A 25,815-nucleotide genomic window follows, 5' to 3' on the forward strand; every position below is an offset into this window, starting at 1 on the left:
TACTCTGACAGTATAGATAAACGCGTGCCGATATCAGAAAATTGTGTTGCGGAGTGTGTCGCTTGGCAAATTGCAACGTTCGTTACTTTCACGGCAGAATTAGTAACGCCTAGTGAGAACCCGAGATCGGACTCGTTAATGCAACGAGCGCATTAGCAGTAAATCTCCGGTCCTGTTTTCCGAAACGCTCCCGGGATAACTTCCCGGGCATGAGACTGGATTAATTTCATTTTTCGTCCCCGTTATTCCAGGGTACGCGCCCGTACATCGTAAACTTTCGCGAAACTGCTCGCGTAAACGGAACGCCTAAATAATCGGCCGTTGGCGAATAAACGCTTGTTCGAACCGAAATAATTAGAAGGATTATGATGTACCGCAGTTGCAGCTTGCGCAATGCGTGCATTTCGACACGCTGTGTAATGATGACGTATAATGAAGGGACGTTGGAAAAGTTATCAATAAAAATGAGGAAACGGCGGAGAAGGAATGGCGAGGCGCTAGAGTGAGTAATTTAATAGAAAAAAAAAAGAGAAGAGGAATGAAAAATAAAAATTAGCCCGTAAAACGCACTACAAAACTAATCATACAGAAATTAAATGCGTACGAATAGGTTTCACTGACGTCCATGGAATCGTAGTTCCTGTTTTTCCCGTTGTGCGGCGCCGCTCGCCCATAAATATCCTCTCGGGTATCCTGATGTTCGGGTCATTAAGCATCCTTTGCTCGAAAATAAACAGACACGAAATAAAAGTGCAGGAGTTGTGTACGGGGCAAGTGAAATCGATAAATCATCTGGAGAATATAAGAAGAAAAAAAGAGATGAATGATATAAGAAACAGAACGATACAATTGCTACGTCTCAATAACCGGTAAGTTCGGCAAAAGTAGAATCCATATCGTCGCAGATGTATTTGTACTTTTCCTTCTCCTTGAATAGATTGTCTGAAATATTTCCGAGATACAAGGATCAGTCGAATACATTAAATTCTCTGGTGATCAATTCTCACGTACCTTCCCTCGCATCCATTTCCTTCAAAAAGGACTTTACGGTCTTCTCCGCCGTAATTGCCCGTTTCTCTGCCTCCTTCAGCTTGGCCTTCAGTTCTTTCAATTGCTTCTTAAACTCTTCGACTCTCTGATTGGCCTGTTTTATTTAGCAGCATAGACGTTCGTACATGGGAATAGGGAGAGACAGGGAGGAGTGGTAAAAATATAATTTTTTTTTTACACAAATTTTTCATATCTTTACCTTCTCCTCAGACACCTCCAGAGACTTCAGGATGTTCCCGACTATGAAGAGTTCATCCTCACGCTCAACGATCTTCCTGCAAGGCACGTTTCCATCAGTTGACCGAGGACTACAAGGACGAGCCAAACTCAGGTAAAAAAGATCACGTACGCCTCACTAGACTTAACACGATCCTCTGCAGCTTCAAGCTCGTCCTCGACGAAGGCCAGCTTCCTTGCGATCTCGTCGGACTTCGAATCGGCATCCTCCGCGATTAATCTTGCTTCCTTCAGCTGAGACGTCAGCTGATCCATCCGTTCCTCGTCCAATTTGCTTCTGTTTTCCAACACCTTGCAGATGCTAAACGGAAAAGAAATCCTTGAGATGCAAATAAACAGGGGGAAGCTTTATTGAGTACAAAGCTTTTAACTTGTAGGGTATTACGTGAAAATTGTATCGACAGCTTTAAATAACTTCATAACTGACCGTTTTGCGTCTTCGGCCGTTTCCGTCGCCTGACTCAATTTAGTCTGAGCTATCAAACGTCGCTCTTCCGTTTTTTCTAAAGTCGCCATACACTGCTGCATCTTACGATTTAATATCGCAAGCTCCGACTGTGCCTACGGTTATTTGTTTTTAATATTTTTTTGCTTTTCCTTTTTTTTTTTAGAAAAATTTTTTACTTCGCTTTTTTTTTTCACTCACCACCATGAACGCTCTCTCCTTCTGCTCCAAACTTGCGATCGACTTTTCCAACGAAGTTTTACTCACTTCGAAGTCGTGCTCCATCTGCACTAACTTTTTCTCCAAATCTCGTACCTCGTCACGAAGCCTTTCTTCGCGACGGTTCGCCTCCTTGGCCTGCAGATCGCAAGTGTCCGCTTTGTCCATTGCCAAGTCCTTTTCGACCTTGAGAGTTTGAAGACGCTTCTTGATTGCGTTCATGGTCGTTTCTTTTTTTCTTCTTATCTTTCCTCCGTCTTAATAATTATACCTGTTCTTGGTTAATTACTATTGAACAATTTAACGATAAAAAATTCTTTAAATATTTACCTTCGTAATTTAGCCGACAGGTATATCCGGTAATGTAAAATCTAATATTCGATATGATTAAAAATATAAAATTCAAGGTCAGGTAAATCTAAAGCTCGTATCTTTTTTTTTGTCGTCCGATCGATAACCGTTACGATAAATTACGGTCCTCGGCTGACTTTCGAATCTAATGCTCGCGGGTTACTGCACCTGATGACCGAACCGAGCATTGCTTTATAGACTCCGATAAAATGCAAAGGGAACGAAGCGTCTAGTTCTTTAGTTAGACACAAACGAATTCTTCGACTTCTTCAAGCGTCTCGAGACAGACCGTTCCTTACGCATGCATTCGCCGTACGTTATCATGCAGGTACGTGGCTCGTTACAAAAGTTTACCCAACTCCCGTTCTCCTTTCTAGGCCAACGAGCTTTTCCTGAATTTCCCATCCGCGTCGAGATCTCCCGGCGGAAAATTTTCAATTTCTATAAAATCGAGGGAATCCCCCTCCTAGTATAGAAACTTTACTACTCGTTCCAAGACTCGAAAGCAATGAACGTCCGTTTCGAGCGTGCCAATTATCAATGGCGAACATAGGTACAGTTCGCACTAAGATGCCGCAGTCAGTTTTATTTAATTAAAATAATTTTAATTGAAAATTCGTCTACTCGGACAAAGGAGGATTATTTCACGAGGAGTGTCGCGCGGTAACAGAGGGTTTTACAGGTACGGAATTTTTTTTCGTCGGATCCAGAATAAAGGTAAAAAAGAAACCCAGGCTAATTAACGCCCCTAAGGATCTCAGGGAATGAATTTTCAAAAGCTTCCGGCTGAATGGCATAGTTTATTGAAAGTGAGAATATACATGTAATCCGTGACGTTAGCGTCGCGGCTGTACAGAAAAATATATTGAGTCGCTGGTCGAGAGGCGGATGGACGCAGGATATCGATGGGCTTCTGAAAAATAAATGGCATTGTAAATCGATCGATCGCTAGGATCGACTTTGGCAAGTGTCATGCGAGTTATGGAAGCCATTGCATTGTGCATTTGGATGCGACCAGTCTGTGCGTCTTCCTAAGCGATAGCAATAGTGAACGGTTATTTTTAAGCGACGAAGCCCCGTTAAGGTATTTCCCCGGGAAACGGCCAAGAGGCGTGCAAGCCAAGAACCGAAATAAAAGCTCAATCGATTAACAGCGAATATAGAATAACAATAGCGCATAATGGAGTAGAAAATAAAGGATCATCTCGTTCTCTAATATCCAGTGAGTTCGGCGAACGTGGAGTCGAGGTCGTCGCAGATGGCTTTGTACTTTTCCTTCTCCTCGCGCAGCTCATCTATACGAGGAAGGTCAAGAGAGCAATTAATTTTTTGAAAATTTTTTTTACCTTTACATGAACATTTTTTTTTTCCTATTTTATTACCTTCCTTTATGTCCACCTCCTTCAGCAATTCCTTCACCGTCCTCTCTGCGGTAATGGCACGTTTCTCGGCCGCCTTTAGCTTTACCTTCAATGACTTCAGTTGTACCTTGAAGTCCTCCACTCGTTGATTCGCCTAAAACGTGGGTATTCGATGAGGTATGTTTAGGAAAAATTTGCAAAATAAAAAAATTTTTTTTTTTTTTTTTCCCAATGCACACAAACCTTTTCCTCGGAGACCTCGAGTGACTTGACGATATTTTGCACGATGAAGAGCTCGTCCTCGCGTTCGACAATTTTACTGAATGGTTAAAGATCGTTTTTTTTTTAAATTCTACCTCGGAGAGTCTATCTAATAAATGGACCGATGCTCAATTCACAAATACTAACGCTTCGCTGGTCTTTACTCTCTCCTCGGCTGCTTCGAGCTCCTCTTCAACGAACTGTAATTTCCTGGCGATTTCATCAGATTTCGCATCAGCATCTTCCGCGATCAATCTTGCATCCTTAAGCTCAGACATAAGCTTCTCCATACGCTCTTCGTCGAGTCTGCTCCTATCCTCGAGTACCTTGCACATTCTTTGAGAAAAGACCATTTTTTTAATTATAAAGAAATTTTTTTTTTGTAATGCTGGTAGAACCGAAACGACCTACGAACCTTCTTGCGTCGTCTGCAAGCTCAGATGCCCGCCCGAGCTTCTGCTGTGCCGACAAACGCAAATCTTCTTTCTTGTGGAGATTCGCTTCGATTTCCTGGACCTTTCTCGTCAACGTAGTCCTGTCTTGTTCAGCCTATTTGTTGTGAAATTTCAAAAAAAAAATTTTTATCAAAAATTTTTTTTACTTCTATACACATGCTCAAGTATTCACATGGATCTTACCTTGGTATATGACTTTTCACATTGCTCAAGATCCTTGGTGGATTGCTCGAGGTTCGTACTGGTAATATCATAATCGCGTTCCAGCTGGGCCAATTTTTTCTGGAGGTCACGAACCTCGTCGTAGAGCTTATCCGCCCTCATATTTTCCTGCTTAGCTTTCGTCTCGTTAACCTCGACCTTCTCATTGGCCGCATCCATTTCCAGCTTCAATGCTGCAATCTTCTTCTTGATCGCCTCCATTATGGAGTGTGCCTCGAGTACTTTTCTTTGAAGATACGAGAACCGCTTTCCTCCTCTGAAATACGGGTGACGCCAAGCTTTCTGTTCTCCTCCGAGTCTTTAATACAGAATACACGAAATTTTATTTAATTAAATTCGTGAAAATCACAGGTTTACGTATTTACACAATTTTAACCACTGCCTAAAATCAGAATTGCTTCGAGCTCGTAACGTGATTTCTTTTTTCATTTCAGATAATCAACGTGGAATATTATTTTTCGTGGAAATTAATTAAATTGCGTGCTGTTCGTTATATTTGAATTTTTTTTCAAATTTCGCGGGTAAACGCCATTTACATGGATGGAGGTCCCTACTTAATATTGACCTGGGATACTTTCCAGGATCGGTTCTGGGGTTGATACTTACTTTTGCCGGAGTTACGATTCGCGGGGAGAATGCACAACCGGATGCCTTCGGAAGCTAAGCCAAAATAAAACTAAATGATCGTGCAGGCCTCCTCGAACGCTTCGATCCAATCCAATTCTATAATTGCTTTGCAGTTTGGCTGTCGTCCCGATTTTCGCCTGGCTCTTCACTGGTCAACCCCCGTCACTGCACTGACTGGCCGAAATGCGATCTCCACCTTTACATGCTATTTTAGTCGAAAAGAATCTTGTTCCTGTTTCGTAGCGATGTAACCGACGCGCCATTGTAAACAATTTCACCTTAGTCGATTCAAAGATCGATCGCTGTTTGCATTTCCGATCGATTGATAAAACGTACTTGTAGATGAAAAACGTAAACTAGGGTTAATAATCCGAGGAGAAATATTTTTGAGCAAAATCTAGTTATCTAGTCAAAATTCATTTTTTGACATTTTTCGTCCTACGAGTGCTCCCCTTTCATAATGTAAAAAAATACGTTTTCCCATTATTTAAAGAAAATCAAGTTTGTCCGTTAATATTTCTATATTGATTTTTGGAAATTAAAAAACTTTAGACGCTGCTTCATTATTCTTTAAATTTTATCTTATACATACATTTTCGAAATTTCTTTACCTATTCAGTTTGCGAGCTCTGTTCTATCGACCTGTTGAATCGCTTAAAGTTTCCGCAATTCATCATCGTTCTCGTCAACTAATATTCAACTTTTGACTGATCGCTCTTCTCTTAAAACACGCAACATTTCCGGAAATACTTATAAGTTCTATATACTTTATCAAGAGGTTCGTTGTGGCGTAAGACATCAAATTTGCAATGCACAGAAGCCACCATTTTTGGTATATGTTTAAATAATAAATGATTCAAGACAATTCGATTGACTCGGGTTGTTAATTGTTAGGAAGCAAAAAAATATATATTCCCGAAAGCCTATTTCTAATTTTCTAATTTTCTAATTCTAACCTGGCAGTTGGAGATGCGCAGTAGAACCATTTTTCGCAACTGCGCAGCTATGACGATTAAATTAAGCTCTTATCTGATTCAGCAAATAGTCCTAGATCCAGCAAATTCCTCGGATTAATCAGCATAAACACGGTTTCAACACCAACAGGATCGATGTATAATATCAAAAATAATTTTTTTTTCCCATGATACATTGCAGATAAATTTTTTAATTCAAAATCTTTAATAAACACTCTTCCAAGAATGTAATATGTTTATTTTTTTTTTTACTATCTTCGTCATACAACTTTCACAGTATATAATAAGTACGCAAAGGAATGTAAGATACAGCGTTAAACAATTTTATTTCATTAGTGTGATTAATATATATTCGTTCGGAGACTTATAAAGTTCGCAATTATTTAAATTCATCATCAGGATTACACAGTGTTTGTAGAACGTACGAGTTCTGCGAATGACACATGTGTCTCATGCATGCGACAGACTTTTTAGGTATAAAAAGATTAATGTTATACGTATACGAGTACGCGTACATTTTCATTAATTATAAAAAAAAAGTAATAAAATTGTTAAGTATCACCATGACCGAAAAACAATATTTTCATGAATTATCTTAATAAAAATTATTTTTAAAAAATGTCTTGCGTGTAAACAAGAAGAGTCAATAATGTCATTATATTTTTTCAACAGTCTTTGCACCCGTAACAATTATTTGTTCTGAGCTTTATGACGTAATAATAAATATAAAATCAGTACTTTGAAAAAAATAATTCCTTCTGCATTTCTTTGTTTTTCATCGTACACATCAAATCACACGCAGTTAAATAAGAGGATGAAAAATCTTCAAGAATTTTGAATTAACGCAAAGTTTTGCATGACTCTTTTTGATTACAGCTGAAAATAAAAATTTATTTTAATAAATATTATTTAACGAGTAACAATAAGAAATATATTATTTCGATGCGATTAACCGAGCTTCCCCGAAATTAAATACAGAAATATAACATAATGTATATTATATAGACACAAACACACGTGCAACAATTTTTTAAACAAAAGCACAGATCCTATAAGACGGCCTTACGTGCAATTTACAGATATGCATGTATCTTATAAATTAATAAATAAATACGAACGCTTTTAATCGTTGTATTCATGAATAGACGTAGTAATCTTTATAAATGCAATATATACGTGATTCGCGTGAAAGATCATTTTTAAATTTCATAATAATAATATTTTTACTGACATTACTCAAATCAATCTACATCATAAGAGGTTTGAAACACAGAAATAAGACTGCATTACAAAATCTTTTCCCTTTGTCTAATGATAACAAGACATCTCACTTACAAAAATATTTCACAAACATTGACAGACGCATACAAAAAATTCTGACAAATTACTCGAAAAAGGATCTACGTTATTTTCAAAAAGTAGTAATTAAAAAATCAATAAAATAAGTCAGTATCATGAAACTCAGTCGGATCGATACTTGCATAAAATTTGTTTGGCACTTCGCCGCCGTTATGAATAAAAATTATAGAAACAGTATCGTCGCAGTGAATCTAACATGCTGTTAACTAGATAGGAAAAAGTGCATTTGCTGTCCAGACGTATAAAAAGAATTTTGACAATTCAGCAGAGATAGTTGTGCAAAAAGACGTTCAAAAAGTCCGAGCTACAAGTACGTCAATTCAAACTTGACATCCAGTTTGAAAATTCCTGCCAAGAGTGTCACTCGGTTATTTTATCCTTATAAGAAACTTTACGTCTATTTCATACTGATAGAAAAACAAGGATTCATTGCAAGCGACAATGTTAATTAATTATACACATTATTTGTATGCAATAATTAAATTTTTCTATCGACTAGTCAATGAAAATATTCGTGCGCATACAAAGTTCTCAGAACAGTTAACAAGATGAGTTACGCACGCTATTACAAAGCATCCTCTGACACAGGGCGGCGTAGCAGATTTTATTTCCTTCTTGTAAACCATGGAATTTCATAATAGGAATATATTAACGAACCACCGACAAATAACGTCTTTAACAGTCGTTAAACTCGTTCGAGAGGTTTTTTTCGGTTTTATCAATATAATTGATGCACACAATCAATAAATTTATATTTCAAAGCAAGTCAAAGGTCTATCTAAGGATATATCCGTCAGAGAATATTTTAGTAACTGATAAATTTGCCAATTACATAGATCATGTGTGACCATGAAAGCTAGTCTTTCGCTGCATAAAATATTATTTAATCATTTTAACGGCGTTAAAAAATATGGTAAATACCACATTACCAAACGTCAGACATTCGTTCATATTAACATACCATGGCCACACACGTCATTTTTCGTTTTAAATTTCAGGGCACAAAAAACCAGTCATATCTGAAGCTAACTTGACAAATTGCATTCCACTTTATCAGAAGGTCACACGCTATCTTCTTTATATCACATTATTTTCCTGTGAAAGTACATTACCTGTGGACTGCCTCAGCCTTACTGATAAGAACTTGAAAATCATTGGGCAAACACCCTTACAAACTGACCTGAAGTAGGATAACAAAGAGTTTTCACGCAACAGTATAGATCAAAGATCAACTAGCTAAGGCAAATAGTATAAGTGGCCTTATTGGCACTAGTAAATAATGAACAAACGGTGAATATGGCACATAGTGAAGGCGTTAATAACGATGATTAAAGTTAGAAAACACATTTTGCAACAGTCAATCGTATCGTAACGAGGTTGAAGGCAGCATTTGTGCGTTTTTTCTTCTTGATATTTACAAGCTAAAATTAAGTACGCGTGTAAAGGCAATATCTAAAGAGACGCGTTAATCTACCAATGGTACAAGTACATAACGAATGCCAAGTACATAACCATTCGCTCGATTAAAATAAGATAAAGAAAGAGAAGAGGTTTCACTAACGAATGGCTAGAGTGGACAATATTTTCATTAAAGATAAATAAGTGCGGAGAGCACAACGTAGCCGATCATATTACAGGCAGTGATAAAGAAAAATGTTACGCGTACATGAAAATCGTGTTAGCAAACACGGTCGAGAACCTTAACCCAAATTTCTAAAGAGCCTTGACTGAAGCCGTTTCTTCATATTAAGGTAAAAGCTACGGCATAGATTTAGCTATATTGATTAAAGGAAGGAATCAATTCAGCATGTTAATCGCAACTATCATCTACAATATTAGAATTATATAATTTTGAATTATTTCATCTTGGATCGAGCAACGAAAGATTATACTATAACCCCTGATATCACTATATTTCAATACCTTTTTGTGAGAAAAAAATAATGATGGAGACGATAGGTTTACAAGATTCCCATCGTTTCCGCTAATAATATTGTCTTCTGAGACTTTTAGACGTTAACTTAGCACGTAATACGTTAGACTGGGCGGAAACGGTAGTGCTTTCGCTAATTTGTAATATCCTTAAGGTGAATAAAATTCGATAGAAAAAACTAAAATGTACTGATCCAACGTTCTTTGGAGCAGCATCGTCATCTTGAGAGATTCGAACCAGTTTCAGAATCGACGGCCATTGACAGGATGAACGTAGGGGTATGCGTCAGTAACAAGTGCACGGCATCTTCACGGCCAAGAGCACGAAGTTGTCGGATGAGCGATCCCACCGTGCAATCTGTAGTTGCGCAATCGAACAATCTAAAAGAGAAATTGCTATTATTAATTATCAGATATGACACTGAGGTATTCCCTAATTTGACTGGAAGACTGATTATACTTTACCTTAAGGTTGGACTATTGACAGTGCTGTCCAATTGCGCAACGCGATCTCCCAGACCTAACCTCACAGCCAGGAGGCACCAGTCTCGTCCATGAGAATCAGGCGGATCAAGCATCTGCGCCAATCTTCTCTGTACTGCTGATTTAATGTGTTTTATAGGCAGCTTTGGTCCAGGAATAATATTATCCGCAAGAGGAAGGCCACACCCCACGGTATCCCAAATACTCTCTTGGCAGCCATTGAAAGGATTCTTGAAAGTAGATTCTTCCAAGCTTTTCTCCAGGAGGGAAGATAAAAACGTTGCTGGCTCCCATGAATGTATTACCTATAGGAGGAAAACGATGAATGTCAGGAGACAGTGACTTTTCCTTGGATATGATGTTGGTTACCTCGTCGTAATCTCGTAGTTGGCTAGGACTTAACCAATGCCTCTCGAGCAGCATACCCGGTGAAACAATTTCAATAGTTGCGTCCATAGCATCGAATACAACATTAAGTAATGTGGAACACTGAGCGCTCGTTCCTCTAGGACCTCGGACTCTTATTTCCACGTAACCCTGATCCTCTTCTTCGAGAGTTATTATAGTCTCGCATGCTCCAACACATAATTTTGATCCTCGCCACCACTGATAGAGATCTGAATCCTGAGGATCCCAGGTCTGCGTAGTCCTTCTCAGCTGAGCCTGATAAGATTTTGAAAAATGGTAAATAAACCTGTTTCAATATGTAATTATAGTATACGTATAAAACGTAATGATCAATCCCATCATTGAATTACCTGAAAATGAGGAAATATAGGTGATAGATGATACAAAGAAGCTTCTCCCGGACAAAGACGAACTCCTGCATGCGGAAAAGCATTTGGACAAGGTTTCCATGGTTCCCAAAGACCGGGAAGACGTTCTACCAAATTTAAGCATGGAATTTCAAATTCCACTTCATCGTCATCTACCTCGCACTGAAATATAGAGCAGCTACTTGTTTCGAAAATCTCAACGACAATTATACATATTGACGGAACTATCAACGATTTATACATACTGGAACACACAGGTTGACGGCTTGTAAAACTTGCAGAGCTTGACCAGCAGGACAAGGACACCGGGCTTGAAAGTCTTCCAACGTGTAAACTCCAGTGGTGCGTCCTCCAAGACGTCCTCTTTGTTCAGGACTCAATTGCCATCCTATTACATCTTTCCACAGCCAATCGAGACACAAAACAATGAGGTCACCAGGTAGAATCAAACACTCTCCAAGAGCCTAAAACGTTCAATATCAAATTCTTATTCGATACCATTCATCCCTGCCATCTCTAATTTAGTATAACAAAATCTAATATAAAACAAAGTACCTGCAGCTGTTGCGTAAGTATTTTACAATGCTCTAGAGAAACCAGAGGATTGATCTTCCTAACTTCCGTTATAAACTCATCAAAAGTAAACATCACCGGAGGGTCTTCTAGAGCCTGAATATAATTTCTCCAGGCTTCAGCAAGACCCGTCCACGCCAGGGCGCCCTGTAATAAAACACATTAAAATTAATAAATTCTTTTTATCGGACTATAAACAGATCTCACATCAATACGCAAGACTACAACAATGTGCGTTTCATTAAATTAATGCGTTGCATGATAAGATGCATACATAATTACGTATATATCTATACACATTAAAGGGACAATCCACAAAGCATCTACCAAAACATCGATCATTACATAACAAATTTAACAAAGGAAATGAGAAATATGATCGACCTGTTTATCAAGATTCGCCAGGGGCGCGTACATGGCCGCTGCACGCGACGTGTCACGTCGAAGAAAATATTCTCCGACTTCCGGTCCATCCTACATCATGCGTTGCATGCATTAAGGCTGTTGTCAGTACAACTCGACGACCAGACGAACAACACTAAGATATCTTAGCTCGCTCTTACATCGTTCCCTCAATTTATACAGGGTACACATATTCATCAAATATGAATTATATTGAAGTCACATAATTCAATGTCAACAAGGAAAAGTATTAATTTGTTAATATCGTATTAAAATAGAGGAAGATTTGATGCTTGTAAAAATCTCATGCATCTTTACATTACAAATATCGATGATCGACTCATGCCAAATTTGTTAGTTTTTAATGTAATAATAAGAAAGGAGTTTGTATATCCAATTCGATACTGCAAATACACTTACTGTGAGGACAGAAAGATCAATTAATTGGTGACAGAATCGATACTGTGATCGTATACGTGTATAACAGTTGCTTTAAGGCAGTGCCATTTCATCGAAACGAAACCATGGACAACCCTGTTTTCAAAAATACGTGTACCGAAACATGCTGCGACGCCGTGCATTTGCTGGCATATCTCAAAATCGATAAATATGGATAAGAGAGAACAAAGAGAAATGCGTATTAGCAAGAAATTATAATCATTAAATAAAATGAGATTGTAAAGCAGGTTAGATTATCAATATTTTCCTCATCTTGTAAGACACTCTTTACTTTTACGCGATTGATAATCGCTTGGATAATTGCAATAGTGGAAATATCTTCTTATAAATCCTTCTTTTAATAAGAACAATCAAAATTATACTTCACCTCCACAAACTCAGCTCGTGCGTTGTTTAAGTAGGATCGAAGTAGCTTTAGGCCTGGACTAGAAGGATTAGTAGCATCCAAAGCTACCATTTGAGGTTCATCCCCCAAAATTGATGTAAATTCTTGTAAAAACGGTAGTAGTGGCGAGAGTAAGTTTGTTCCATTTCCGCTTGGATTTGGTGATTCTGGTGCATAAGTGCCCACCAGGATTACCTTGACTTCGTTGAATCTACCAGCAAATCCTTGAAGGGAAGAATAAAATGCAAATTATTGAGAAAAATGTGAAGCCAATTTTTTTTATCAGCATCTCGTGCATTGTCTTACCAATATTATTTGGAGGAATGCGATCCAAGATAAAACGTAACCAAAATCTGGCCTGTTGCAGCTGAACTGTCAGAGGTTCTCTAAGACTGATAGTTATGAGATGCACAGCAGGTAGTTGAAATGTAAGTACATAGTGATAAGATGCTAGAAATTCTTCCCTGCCGCATAATTCCCAAAATACGCAGTCTCCTCCTGATGATATAAAGCATATAATTATTGTCATTTGTTAAAATGATTGCATGATAATAAATTTAACTGACCTGCATGCCCTCGAGTACATTCAACTCCTGGAGTTCCTTCGTACTCATTGTCACTATATTCAAAACTGAGTGAGCCATGTTTACTAGTTACATCCAGTTCAATGCTTAAATCCCTCTAAGAAGATTGAACAGAATCATGAGAATGTTCTCATAGTATAATACTCATTGTATGTAAAAAATGAATCACTGACTCACTTTAGGAGTATAATTTTGACTTCTGGATCGTCTAAAGAAGCCAAAACTGAAGATACCAGATTTCAAAGATCGAACAAGAGAAGATTTTCCTGAAGCGCAGTGCCCCAGGAGTCGAACATGAAGACGGTCAATGGGTCTCTGCGTAGGCTGAAGTTGACTTATAAAATTTTCTCTCTGTGTTGACTGCAATACAATTTCCATCAATTACGCAGTTGGAAACGCGGTACTTCAAACTTGGATAATGATAAACAGAACACCCACGTTTCTCAACTTGTCTAACAAGCTCGCAATATCCAGATGACCATACTTGATGGCCGTCACGTCGGCTCGGATTCCACGATTTGTTTTATCCACGTCACAACCTGCAAGGCACAAGAGTCTCACAAGATTTATGTGACCATGTCGGGCTGCCACGTGTAGTGGTGTAAGACCCTTTTCATTCGGGATATCCAATTCGGCACCATTTTCTATTAAAAGAGAAGCCATCTCCTCGTCGCCGGCTTCGCAGGCAATATGTAAAAGTGTATCACCTTCCTGAAATGCGATTAAGTGTTATTAACATATTTGAATAAAAATGATGATGATCAATAATTATAAATAGTACAATAAAGAATTACCAAATCCTTAGCATCCAACGGAGCACCTTGTTGAAGCAATTGGGAAACTGCTTCGACGCAACCGCGTCTTACGGCGCTGATCATTGCTCCTCCAAGACCTTGGGATCCTTCTGATTCCTAATTAATTAAATAAAGTTATCGAAACCTTAAAAGTTTGATTTGATGTCGCAAAACATTGTAGAGACAAGGAAATGCTGGCAGTCTTACTTTTGACAGTAACGGCTTACTTTGAGCGACGTTAATCCCAGATTAATCCCGTGAAGACGATTATTGTTACGGTTACTATTATTGTCATTGACATTGTATCATCTGTGTTGTACCTGATTTTATTTTGAAATTATGTTCTTTACATGCACGAATTTCTCGAGTGTATTTCTTTCGCAATGTTTTTAAAGCTTTTACGAAAATGCTTCCAATTGTTAAGGTGTTTGATTTTATTAAAGAAAAATATTTTCTCTACTAACTTATATGTGTATATTGTATCGAAAGTAATCCGTATTTATATATAATATATATATAAAATTACTTTACAAGGTGACTGGCATTAACGTCAATCATTACACTGTAACGAATACGTCACTCAGGTTTAGTGACAAAACGCGTGAATCGCAAGGAAGCATAACAATCTTAAGAATAACAATTGTTTAGATCTTGGCATCTGGAACGCACCGTCAGAATCCAAGGATGTTTAAGGCACGACTCCGCACTTCCTCTTCGCCTAAAAATTATGGAAGATAATAAGAGGTGTTACTTTTAAAACATATTTTATATTTATATTGTACTTCTTACCGTTAAGAACACTTTTGATAACTTACTTTGGGTCCTTGACGAGCAAGGATCTTATAAAATCCTTGGCAATTGCAGAAACTGTGTTAAAGTACTCTTTATCAAATTGATACTGGCATGCTGCAACGTTTGCATAAGTTTCCTGCTTATCGTCGCCTAGAAATGGAGATGCACCACTCAGCAAAATGTAAGTTAATACTCCGACTGCCCAAAGATCAGTTGCTAAACTTAATGGTTCGTAATTTACAATTTCTGGTGCGACGAATTCAGGAGTGCCAAACAATGCTCTATGCTCTGAGCCAGGAGCCAAACGATGAGACAAACCCAAATCTAAATAAAATATCCATGTAATTTTATAGAAAAATTGGAACTGCTATTGTGGATGACAGACATACCTATAAGTTTTATACTGGGCATCGGTGGTGGTGTAGAAAGAAGAATGTTTTCAGGCTTTATATCCAAGTGAGCCACATGATGGGAATGTAAATGACTTAATGCCATTAAAACTTGTCTTACTACATGCGCTGCTTCACTTTCACTTGATGGCGTCCAGTGGAATAATTCTCCGCCAGAGATCAATTCTAATAATAATACCACTGTTGTACCAGTATCTATGACTTTGTGCAAAGACACAATATTAGGATGCCTTAATCTTGCTAGGAGACCAGCTTCTCGAGCTAAAACAAATATATATTATATGATACACTATATACCTTTTGTGTTACAAGTTGTTTTTTAAACGAAATTCACCAATATCTGCTGCAGCCACACCCCTGGCTACCCTGCGTTTCCTCATAATTTTGGCAGCAAAAACATTCCCAGTTTTTATTTCCATACATTTTCGTACCACAGCAAACTGTCCTCTGTAAACGAAAAATGATAATCCACGTTGTGTAGATAGAAGCTCATTAAACTAATTAGAGTAAAAAAATAAATTGCACTAAGTGCTGCTAATAACAGTAAAAGTGACATACTTGCCAATCTCCTCCAACAATTCATAATGCTTTTCAATTGGCTCATGGTGAACCTCCATCAACGTGTCCCATTCAGGTCCTATTTAATATTTATAATCACACACTAATTAATTACCGAATAATTGCCACAATTATATGTTGAAAAAGGTAAAAGGAGATAAAAAGATATAATTATGTTCCCAATCACTCAGCATCAGTGTCATGAATTATCTAATCTCAGTTGTAAATTCAAATATTTGCATAGCGGCTAAATCACAAGACGATTGTTACTACGGAACATAAAAAACACCCAAAAATCTATAATATGATAACTGTCGTGTTGAATCGCGTAATATTTCCTTTATTGCGAAATGCTATAAAGAAAATATCTGCAAGAACTAAGCCCATAAAATTCAGCCGTCCTTGCAGTGATAATTTTGAAAGGATTCGCGACTAACCGGAAAATGTCAAACATCTGTCAAGCGGAGTGAATATATCCACATAGCAACAGGAAAGTACGAAAATTCAATAAAATTTACCACCGCTGGGAGTTCCCGTTTGACGAGAGGTGCCCGGCATCATCTCCCGTCCATTACGAATCTTTCATTTATCACCTTAGGCTGCGATTTTCCGCGAGACCGTTAGAAAAATAGTGGGATCTGTCGGCCTTTGGCATGCCGGCCACCCCGCACTACCCCTCACACAATCAATATATGCGACGCCACCTTCTCCTAGCAGACAACACATTCCTTTTGACGTTTCATTAAATGAATCTTTTTTTTATCAAGATTTTATTTTATAATCCATTTAAATATCACTTTATAACGCTTGGAATTATTCGTTTAGAGTTAACCGTTGGATTCCAATGTACGAGATACTGACTGCTTGCCAATAAACATTTAACCAAGGAAACCCTATCGGTTGCGAGGTATCTACACATTCAAAATCATTCTAAAATTGTATATTGTTACCACAATATTGTAGATATAAAAATAATGTTCACTTCCTGCTTTCAGTTATCGTTTCAAAATTACCCGACTTGGTGTCGGTCGCGGATACTTCTGTATGCTTCCTTTTTCAGTTCAATCAGCATAATAACGTTACCTTGAGTAGTGGATTGTGTGGGAAGGAAATTCCATGGATAATCATCCGCCTCTCACTTTAACGTTACATGCTCTGTTATAATGGGTTCGTAATAACTTTTCTTCTTGTGCATGGATTTCTAAAATCTTTTATTAATTCATTTCAGATATTTAATTACGATTATAGAAAAATAAGAATGTAAGGTATTTTTTTTTTAATATAAGAGAACAATACGCATATCAGATTTATAAACGCCGTTTTTTATTATTTGAAAATACGTGGTAACGTCTCAGCTGAAATGTGCTATGTGCTAACGCGAAATGAGTTGTAATAATAATTATAAGTTGGCATGATTAATGAAATTTAAGTTTAAAGCTAAGCAATACCAAGATTATAAAATTCAACGGATACAGGGTTAGTTAATATTTATTCCTTCATAGATTCTTCAGACACTTGACTGGGTTTTGGTGGTTCATTTTCAGCACCCTTTTTCTTAATTCCAGATACAATGTCGTCGATTCTCAGCAAAAGGATGGCTGTTTCGACGGCAGTCTTGTAGGTTTGAAGTTTTACTGTAAGAGGTTCCCAGATTCCTCGTTCTTGCATGTCTACGACTTTTCCAGTCTCACCGTCAATTCCCCAAGTCGTTCCTCCGGTAGCATGCTTGGCACGTAATGCAGTCAGAGTACGGATGGTATTTGCACCACAATTCTGTGCTAGAGTCCTGGGGATGATTTCAAGGGCCTGTGCCACAGCTTTGTATGGCCACTGTTCAACTCCTGCAAGACCTGCTGCCTTCTCACTGAGTAGCCGAGACACAGACATCTCTACTGCTCCTCCACCTGTATCAAATTTTAGAATAAATGATTCCGTATGTTTTGAATATAGTTTTTATATCTTACCTGGAACCAGTTTTGGTTCAATCAAAAGGTTCCTGGCTACATGAAGAGCATCTTGCAAGTTTCTCTCGGTTTCGTTCAGGACATCCTTACTGGCACCTCTTAAAATGATAGTACAAGCTTTTGGATCTTTGCACTCCGTAATAAAGCAGAAGTATTCATCTCCAATTTTCTTGATCTCAAAGAGCGCTGCTCCTGTTCCTACATCTTCTTCACGTAATTCTTCAGTACGATAGACAACTGTAGCACCACAAGCTCTGGCAATTCTGTTGTTATCAGATTTTCTAACTCTGCGAATAGCTGAAATTCCAGCTTTCAGTAAATAATGCTGTGCAAGGTCTGCTACTCCTTTCTCTGTGAAAACTACATCAGGCTTCACTGCTATAACGTCCTCGCAGACTTTTTTGATATACTCTTCTTCCAATTCAAGCATTCTGGTGAAATCAGTATCTTTAAGGATTTCAACGTTAGTTTGTGATTCTCCTTTCTTGTATTCCAATGGACAATCTAGGAGCACAATTCTGGGATTCTTGATATAACGTCTCATCTTAGGATGTGTCACATCTTTATTAATCATTACACCTTTGAGTACAGTGCTGTCCTCAATGCTGCCTCCTGGAAGTTTTTCCACTTTGGCATAACGTTTTATGTCAATTTCTCGTCGACCATTCTCCTCGAGCATCACTGTATGAACAGCATCCAAAGCAATGTCACAGACTAAATCAGACCAGCGTCCAATAAATTTAGTACCAACACAAGACTTTACAACTTGTGCCAACTTGGTTCTATCATTACGGTCTAGTTCAATACTGATTTGATCATTCAAGATTGCTACCATATCTTCCAAAGCTTGACGATAAGCTCGTATGATAACAGTAGGATGCATTCCTTGTTCAAGGAAAGGTTCAGCAGTAGCCAAAATCTCTCCAGCTAATACAATTACCGATGTAGTACCATCTCCTACTTCTTCATCCTGAGTTCTTGCAATCTCAATCATGGACTTTCCAGCTGGATGTTGTACCGTAATTTCACGAAGAATGGCATTTCCATCATTTGTCATGACAATACCACCCATGGGGTCCATCAACATCTTCAACATAGCTTGGGGACCAAGGCATGTTCTGATAACATCCGCTATTGCCTTTTAAGAAAATAAAATAACATTATACATAAACTTAATATATTTTAATAATTCATGAAAAAACAATTATATAAGCCATATATGGACATGTAATATGTGAGATACATGGAGGATGCAACCACACAATCTTGAAGAGTTCCATTTCCAAAAATGGAAATTAGTAATGTCAGAGGACTCAGCGTGGTGGCACGCCGGCAGCTTATTGAATTCTCGTAAGGAGTGGCTTCGTCGTCCACGTGGGTGGTTATCCACCTAAGGAATCCTTAAAAGGAAACTTCAAAACTCACCTTTGCAGCTTGAATATTTTCTTTCTGGACCTTTTTCCCGGAATCTCGTTTCGTATTCTGGCCTGCAATTGCGAGTGAGTACGACATCGTATAAATAAATAATTCAACAACTCCAAAAACAAATTAAGATCGCTAACTTGAGTTTCAACTCACTTAAAACCACAATCGGCGATGAGCCTGGACCAAACATTCTTCTGTCTGTAGTCTTTCTTAATTTCACTGAAATGAGTTAAAAACCACACCAAACTACCAAATTCACGCGTGACTGTTCTAGAAAAGAATGAAATCGGCATCCACCAATAGAAATTGGTTGAGCATTGTGCACTGATAAACTATACGTCTAGATAGTCGACATCATCGTTCGAGTCAGAGATGAGTAGGGAGACGCTCACACTACGGGCTCATTCCGACCGAAAGCAGCGGGAAGCGAGAAGCGAGCAGCGGAATCTTAGCTGTGAAAATACATTTTATGCCTTTTTATGTTAGCTAGTCGTATGAAAATACGAATAAATAAGTTATTTTACCTTCATTAAGTGTATGGAGTCAAGTATACTACATTAAAAATAGTAATACATAATTTCTCTTAAAACATAACTTCATTACTAAGTAGATTCCAATGCTTGGACTGTAATTTTGGAAAGTTGAAGAACGTTCAACTTTTCATAGCAGCGACATAATAAAAAGATTATGGCAACTCTACTTCACGTCATAGTTCATGTTTGAAATAAATTTTTAAATTCGGCATCAGACGAAATGTGTATAGCCCGTGGTATAGCCTCGTTATATGTTACATGCATGTAGTCTCCATTGTTACAATTTAACATCACGACCAATCACAATATGCCTGTGCGTATGTACGTTGGAAAGAGGTACAACACTATTGTAAAGTTTATTTGTGCATCTCTCTACTCATCTGTGTTAAAAGTGGCTCGACTTTTGGGACAGAATTAGTAGTGTCAGTTGCTGTTCTTAAAGCGCAAGTGTTCCAAACCTCACAATTGATGATTGACTGAAGAATATCCCGCGAGAAGAAGAAAGACGTAATTACCCTGTACAGAAGTCTAGCAAGTTCAATCATCCGAAAATAAATGAATAATATAAAATCAAGGCCAAATAAAAATCTCACAATGATCTCACAATAAATACGGAGTAGATTAAAGTTAAATTTATTCTTTATAAAATTTTAACAATGGTTACAATTAAAATTGAAATATAATCGTTATTTCATTAAATTTCTATATTAACACTTAGAAATCAAAAACCATAGCAAGAAATACTTAGAAGTATTGGAATTGCAAAATTTTTTGAGGCGCAGACTTGCTCTGATTGAGTTCCCGCGTATAAGTACTATGTCTGAAATTGTGTGGTATTTCAACTCCTTCTAGAACTTCTATGCTAGTTCTAGCATGTCTCCCGTTCCCATTGTGCGCACTAGTTGTCGGACACAAAGTCTCGCAAAGCTGACACTCGTTACTAGTATTTTCTCGATGTTAAAATACTAATTAATTTTTCGAAAAAATATCCTCCTTGCCGCGGCTTCTCCAGTTAATCATCAATCACAAGGGTTGTAACATTTGCGTTATGAGTGGCGGCAACTGACACTACCGGATCAGGTAGGTAAAAGATTTGGGCTCCTCTTCAATTAATTCAAGGTTCGGGTGTAACATAAAGTTTAGTTCATATGACTAAAATTGTTAACCCTAATGCAGAATTCATAAGCATACTTCTGTTTTATCGGTGAAGCGTAAATTTTTATTTTAATCGAGGAAGAACTTTCATTGTTAAATAATGAATGGCGCCAGCATTGAACGTCTTTTTTACAATGTAAAAGCAACAAAAAACGAATACTCTACCAAAGTGACAGGAGATGCAAAGTGAAACGTGTAATACGTTGCAGATCTTCTATAATTAAGAAAACCAAATGGAGGATATTAATGATAAGTTTTTCTACGTGTACAGTTCTTCCTTGGATACTAGGATACAGATAAAAATGTACGGATCATATATTTGTGTTTTACTGATTGACGCTTTAATGCTGACTAGATTAATATCGACGCATCTTGTCGACAATTCCAAGGAGAAACAGCTGTAGTTTCGAATAAGAAAAGATTGGAATAAAATATATACATGTCTAGTGAATAAAATGTCAGGGTTGCATGACAAAATATTAATTATTGGTACAATCATATACTTTTTAATCTGTTGTTTAATTATATCTCATCAGAAATGTTATCGTTTGCCAGAGGAACATTAGAGGGCAAAAGACAACGTCCTGAATATGATAAGCTGCTTCTGGATCCAATGCTAAAATATTCTGGTCTTTACGGAGCTGGTGGGGGTCGAGGAGATTTAGCAGCATCATTGCAAGTCTGGGCTGGTGGTCGCCCTCTTGCTCTGCCTATCTACACAGCATATAAGCATTTCACATCTCGCTGGAAGTATGAAACATTCTAATTATAACATTGTAGTAATCTTTGAATTATTGCTAAGTGATTAATGTATTTGTTTATAGTTGGAATCAATGGGTCACACTACCGATGTCCTACTCTGACCTGCCACGAGATGCTCAGCTCTGTGTTACTTTGTATGACTGTGCGGGACCTGGCAGACAAGTTCCCATTGGTGGCACGACAATTTCTTTTTTTGGAAAACATGGTGTATTCCGTCAGGGGATGCTGGATTTAAGAGTATGGCCGGGAGTGGAAGCAGATGGTTCTTATCCTACAACGACACCAGGCAAAGCTAGAGATCATGGAAAGGAGCAAATGCAACGATTAGCCAAGCTTGCTAAAAAGCACAGAAATGGTCAGATGAGTAAGGTTGATTGGTTGGACCGATTAACTTTCAGAGAAATTGAACTAATCAACGAGCGCGAGAAAAGAGCATCAGAATATCTCTATCTGATGCTGGAATTTCCTGAAGTCACAATGGATGGCGTCCCGGTATGAGAAATCTTAATTTTATTGAAATACATTGTCATTTGCCTTTGAAAACCTGATAATGAATGTTCGTAAAATGCTTGTATCAATTCCCCAGCCAAGATAGCTATCAGTTTAAATCTTATCGTTCCTAAATACTTTAAAGTAGATTTTGATATCTTCAAATATCGCGTACTATGAGATATATAATCATTTGATTTGATTACCGAGTTTTCTTGATTAATCAATCAGTAATAGTGAAGGAATTCACTGAGCAGAATGGATCTTGTAATTAATATTTAGTTTATTCATTATATATAAAAAATAATTGTTTACCAGAAATATTTAACATACCATTTTATTATAGATGTATTAGAGGTAGTAACTTGTTTATAAAGTAGACTGTTCAATATTTTTTTATTTCTGATATAGTACTCCATTGTCTATTACGAGAAGGATGGAGACGAAGTGGTCCAGCATAGATCACAACCAGACGTTGTTACTCTCCCGGATTATGAAATTCTGCAGGTAAGTATCGACGATACTTATATTAGAAGCACCATATAAATAAAGTCAAGAAATTCACAACACAAGTGTCACGTTACATTTAATTGAATAACTGTTTGTACACTAAGATAAACTTAGTACTTTATAGTCCTTTAACCTTGTAAGAACTATAGCATTAACACCATTTACCTAAATCTTGTCAAGGTTTAATTAAACTAATTAAGAAGCAGGGTTAGAGTGAACATTTCTTAAATGATACACAGTATAAGATCTAGTCTAATCTGAAGCCATAGTAGCTAAGATACTATTTACAAGTAACATGTTTAAATGGCTGACCAGTATACAGACAGTGTTCTCTCAACTTGCAAAAATAATACTTAAATATCTGTCAACGTGTTTCGAGGAATTATCAAAAGAAAGTATTTACAGTTTTTATTTCGTCTGCCGAGCAAGAAACTCTGGTCAGGTAACTCAGTGCAAATTTCAAGTATTAGTACTAATAACATAGCCATTCAAAATATAAGTATCATAAGAATTGACGTGTGTCTTAAAAAGATAATTAAAAATTTTTTAAAATATTTGTGACATAGGATTATGTTTTATCGCAGAAGTTCAAAACTTTCGAATAATGTCAGTGAGAAACATAATTATTAAGAGTGACAAGCAGATGTTCTTTGATGATTAATATACTTATACTTTTCTCAGGAAAATCTTGTAGAGGCCAAACATCATAAACTAGCACGTAGTCTACGTAGTGGTGGAAACACCCGGGAGTTAAAACCAACCTCCAGCGTGCGTGACGCTCTGAACACGATATTAGCCTATCCTCCAACAACAGCCCTCTCCACCGAGGAGCAAGATCTCATTTGGAAGTTCCGTTTTTATTTATCCAACCAGAAGAAGGCCTTAACCAAGTTTGTGAAATGCGTAAACTGGAAAGTAGCTGGAGAGGAACGTCAGGCCTTGGAAATGTTGGTACTCTGGGCACCACCAGATCCGGAAGACGCTTTGGAACTCCTGGGTCCGGCCTTTACACATCCTGCTGTGAGATGTTATGCGATCGCTCGTTTAAGTCAGGCACCTGACGACGATCTGATGCTGTATCTTCTGCAGCTGGTGCAAGCATTAAAGTATGAGAATTTTGAAAGCATAAAAGCTGCCAGTCAGTTGATTATCAAAGAAAAAGATTCTGATAAGAGTAATAAGTTTGATCGAGACTCGAGAGTCACTGATCATTCCTCCTCGACGCCTATGACAACGGTTAGTTCTTATCGTTATATTTTAAAAGAATCTGTGCTATGCAATTTTATTTTACAGTCAAGCGAATCAGAAACGGGAAACGCTCTGATGTCTAGTCAAGAATCTTCTATGGATCTGACGTCCTTCTTGATTACGAGAGCATGTCAAAATTCAATGCTGGCCAATTATTTCTATTGGTATCTTTTAATCGAATGCGAGGATCAAGCTGATCCTGCAATAACCGCCAAACAGGACACCCGTGTTCGTGAAATGTATATCACTGTAATGAATATGTTCTCAACGAAGTTGGCGCAAGGTAACGCTATCTGGCAGAAAAGGCGAGCATTTCTATCGCGACAGAAAATATTTATCGATCAGCTGGTGTCGCTTGTAAAAGCTGTTGCTAGAGAAAGTGGAAATCGAAAAAGAAAAACTGACAGACTCAGAGCCTTACTGGCCGACCCTGATCCAACTTTTAAAATCAACTTTTCGAACTTTGAACCTATACCCTTTCCACTTGATCCAGAGATTTGTATAAAGGGAATAATACCGGAAAAGTAAGAAACTTTGTTATTATTTAGTATTTCTCTTTTTTAGACACGAAGGGCATCGATTGATTAATATATTTTTAATTGCGTAGGGCCAGTCTATTTAAATCAGCACTTATGCCGTCGAAGCTGACTTTCTTAACTGCGGAAAATACGGAATATATTGCTATTTTTAAACATGGAGATGATCTACGACAGGATCAATTAATCTTGCAAACTATAGCACTAATGGATAAGCTACTTAGACGGGAAAACTTGGATTTAAAATTGACACCTTATAGGTAAAGATAACGTTGTACATAAAATTTATGTAATAGATTGCAAAAATTAATGACTTTATTTCTAACTTTTTTTTTGTAGGGTGTTGGCAACAAGTACGAGGCATGGATTTTTACAATTTATCGAATCTATAACTGTCGCTGAAGTATTAGCCAGCGAAGGTTCGATATTGAACTTTTTCCGAAAACATCATCCTTCGGAAACTGCTCCATACGGCGTAGCACCGGAAGTAATGGATACTTACGTACGAAGTTGTGGTAAGATTAACTTTGAAAATATCCGTATTTCTCCAAAATCATTAATTCACATGAAATCTTTCAGCTGGCTATTGTATCATAACATATGTCCTGGGCGTTGGTGATAGACACTTGGATAATCTACTTCTAACCACGTCAGGTATTATTTTAAAATACTACTCTCAAGTAATCCCTTTTTTTTCGCACTTTTAATCCAAGTCCTTTAGTAACTATTTATCCAGCTTAACTCAATTCTTTTGTTGTTTTGTATCTTGTGTGATTATGGGTTAACTACTATTCAAGTGACACAGAATCGTCTTCAAATTGAAATATCGAGAAATATTAAATACGTTATATTGAATTAAAATTTTCGTCCCCAGGAAAACTCTTCCACATAGACTTCGGCTATATATTGGGTAGAGATCCAAAACCGTTGCCGCCGCCAATGAAGTTATCAAAGGAAATGGTCGAAGCCATGGGCGGCGTCGGTTCAGAACATTATCATGAATTCCGGAAGCAGTGTTACACTGCCTTTTTGCATCTGAGAAGGCATGCTAATTTAATGCTAAACTTATTCTCCTTAATGGTGGATGCCAGTGTACCGGATATCGCATTGGAACCAGACAAGGCAGTTAAAAAGGTACAAGACAAACTACGATTGGATCTGAGCGACGAGGAAGCTGTGCACTATGTTCAAAATCTCTTGGATTTATCAGTAACTGCAGTGATGGCAGCGCTGGTAGAGCAACTACATAAATTCGCGCAATATTGGCGAAAATAATTAGCCGCTGATCATACCTGGGACTATTTCAAAGACTGTGTTCCTTAGTCATTCTCTGTATATTTCATGTACATAATGAACAATGCATCCATAAATGTAAAATAATTTATTGTATTTTGGGGATTATTTTAAATAATAATTATTTGATAAAAATTTCAAGCACTCTATCAAAGTTTCTTTATAATCCTCGTATCTCCTTTATTATAAAA

At 37.5% G+C, this 25,815-nt stretch overlaps 5 protein-coding genes across 10 annotated transcripts; 1 reads left to right on the forward strand and 4 right to left on the reverse strand.

Moving 5' to 3' along the window:
- Positions 1-617: 617 nt before the first annotated feature.
- Positions 618-25,765, forward strand: LOC107265624 (phosphatidylinositol 3-kinase catalytic subunit type 3). Of its 6 annotated transcripts, XM_025083198.1 has the most exons (11): positions 618-869; positions 1,261-1,381; positions 21,342-21,536; positions 21,611-22,040; positions 22,449-22,544; positions 23,229-23,783; positions 23,841-24,319; positions 24,403-24,591; positions 24,671-24,846; positions 24,911-24,985; positions 25,206-25,765. In XM_025083198.1, the coding sequence occupies exons 2-11, from the start codon at positions 1,281-1,283 to the stop codon at positions 25,604-25,606; spliced, it is 2,697 nt and encodes an 898-aa protein (XP_024938966.1). In that variant the 5' UTR covers positions 618-869; positions 1,261-1,280; the 3' UTR covers positions 25,607-25,765. The 6 variants fall into 6 exon arrangements, with proteins under 6 accessions (XP_024938966.1, XP_015590792.1, XP_015590783.1 ...); XM_015735306.2 differs by lacking the exons at positions 618-869; positions 1,261-1,381 and adding an exon at positions 20,415-20,711; XM_015735297.2 differs by lacking the exons at positions 618-869; positions 1,261-1,381 and adding an exon at positions 20,862-21,090 and having other exon boundaries at positions 21,323-21,536.
- LOC107265835 (tropomyosin-2) lies at positions 803-2,202 on the reverse strand. The gene is made up of 6 exons (XM_015735696.2): positions 1,934-2,202; positions 1,715-1,848; positions 1,400-1,588; positions 1,250-1,325; positions 1,012-1,144; positions 803-942 (listed from the first exon to the last, which is right to left on the reverse strand). The coding sequence occupies exons 1-6, from the start codon at positions 2,171-2,173 to the stop codon at positions 860-862; spliced, it is 855 nt and encodes a 284-aa protein (XP_015591182.1). The 5' UTR covers positions 2,174-2,202; the 3' UTR covers positions 803-859.
- Positions 2,191-5,680, reverse strand: LOC107265825 (tropomyosin-2). Its single transcript, XM_015735686.2, has 8 exons — positions 5,208-5,680; positions 4,563-4,899; positions 4,340-4,473; positions 4,072-4,260; positions 3,907-3,982; positions 3,685-3,817; positions 2,282-3,597; positions 2,191-2,222 (listed from the first exon to the last, which is right to left on the reverse strand). Exons 2-7 carry the CDS (start codon positions 4,800-4,802, stop codon positions 3,515-3,517), a joined length of 855 nt encoding a protein of 284 aa, XP_015591172.1. The 5' UTR covers positions 4,803-4,899; positions 5,208-5,680; the 3' UTR covers positions 2,191-2,222; positions 2,282-3,514.
- Positions 6,503-16,601, reverse strand: LOC107265801 (death-associated protein kinase 1). The gene is given in 19 exon segments (XM_025083189.1): positions 6,503-9,874; positions 9,959-10,281; positions 10,346-10,639; positions 10,735-10,914; positions 10,998-11,216; positions 11,308-11,472; positions 11,710-11,799; positions 12,554-12,799; positions 12,801-13,069; positions 13,138-13,252; positions 13,333-13,515; positions 13,594-13,866; positions 13,950-14,066; positions 14,619-14,667; positions 14,765-15,065; positions 15,131-15,412; positions 15,486-15,598; positions 15,710-15,788; positions 16,228-16,601. Coding segments are annotated over 19 exon segments (3,504 nt in total). The 5' UTR covers positions 16,271-16,601; the 3' UTR covers positions 6,503-9,711.
- LOC107265821 (T-complex protein 1 subunit gamma) lies at positions 17,011-19,427 on the reverse strand. The gene is made up of 4 exons (XM_015735673.2): positions 19,252-19,427; positions 19,099-19,160; positions 17,674-18,811; positions 17,011-17,613 (listed from the first exon to the last, which is right to left on the reverse strand). Exons 1-4 carry the CDS (start codon positions 19,286-19,288, stop codon positions 17,198-17,200), a joined length of 1,653 nt encoding a protein of 550 aa, XP_015591159.1. The 5' UTR covers positions 19,289-19,427; the 3' UTR covers positions 17,011-17,197.
- Positions 25,766-25,815: the final 50 nt, after the last annotated feature.

The sequence above is a fragment of the Cephus cinctus genome, unplaced genomic scaffold (assembly GCF_000341935.2).
Source record: "Cephus cinctus unplaced genomic scaffold, Ccin1 Ccin1_scaffold0020, whole genome shotgun sequence".
In the NCBI taxonomy this organism is placed as follows: Eukaryota; Metazoa; Arthropoda; class Insecta; order Hymenoptera; family Cephidae; genus Cephus; species Cephus cinctus.

Excerpts from the sequence above, each read along its gene's own strand:
- LOC107265821 (XM_015735673.2), bottom strand. The coding sequence starts at position 19,288 with ATGTTTGGTCCAGGCTCATCGCCGATTGTGGTTTTAA. Across the intron at positions 19,161-19,251 it reads ATCGCCGATTGTGGTTTTAA|GCCAGAATACGAAACGAGAT; the intron begins GTGAGTTGAAAC and ends TCGCAATTGCAG. Across the intron at positions 18,812-19,098 it reads AAAATATTCAAGCTGCAAAG|GCAATAGCGGATGTTATCAG; the intron begins GTGAGTTTTGAA and ends TTTTCTTAAAAG.
- LOC107265825 (XM_015735686.2), bottom strand. The coding sequence starts at position 4,802 with ATGGAGGCGATCAAGAAGAAGATTGCAGCATTGAAGCTGGAAATGGAT. Across the intron at positions 4,474-4,562 it reads GTGAAAAGTCATATACCAAG|GCTGAACAAGACAGGACTAC; the intron begins GTAAGATCCATG and ends CACAACAAATAG. Across the intron at positions 3,818-3,906 it reads TCGAGGTCTCCGAGGAAAAG|GCGAATCAACGAGTGGAGGA; the intron begins GTTTGTGTGCAT and ends CCCACGTTTTAG.
- LOC107265835 (XM_015735696.2), bottom strand. The coding sequence starts at position 2,173 with ATGAACGCAATCAAGAAGCGTCTTCAAACTCTCAAGGTCGAAAAGGAC. Across the intron at positions 1,589-1,714 it reads ACGGCCGAAGACGCAAAACG|CATCTGCAAGGTGTTGGAAA; the intron begins GTCAGTTATGAA and ends TTTTCCGTTTAG. Across the intron at positions 1,145-1,249 it reads TGGAGGTGTCTGAGGAGAAG|GCCAATCAGAGAGTCGAAGA; the intron begins GTAAAGATATGA and ends TAAATAAAACAG.
- LOC107265624 (XM_015735281.1), top strand. The coding sequence starts at position 21,020 with ATGGAGGATATTAATGATAAGTTTTTCTACGTGTACAGTTCTTCCTTG. Across the intron at positions 24,320-24,402 it reads AAGGGAATAATACCGGAAAA|GGCCAGTCTATTTAAATCAG; the intron begins GTAAGAAACTTT and ends TTAATTGCGTAG. Across the intron at positions 24,986-25,205 it reads TCTACTTCTAACCACGTCAG|GAAAACTCTTCCACATAGAC; the intron begins GTATTATTTTAA and ends TTTCGTCCCCAG.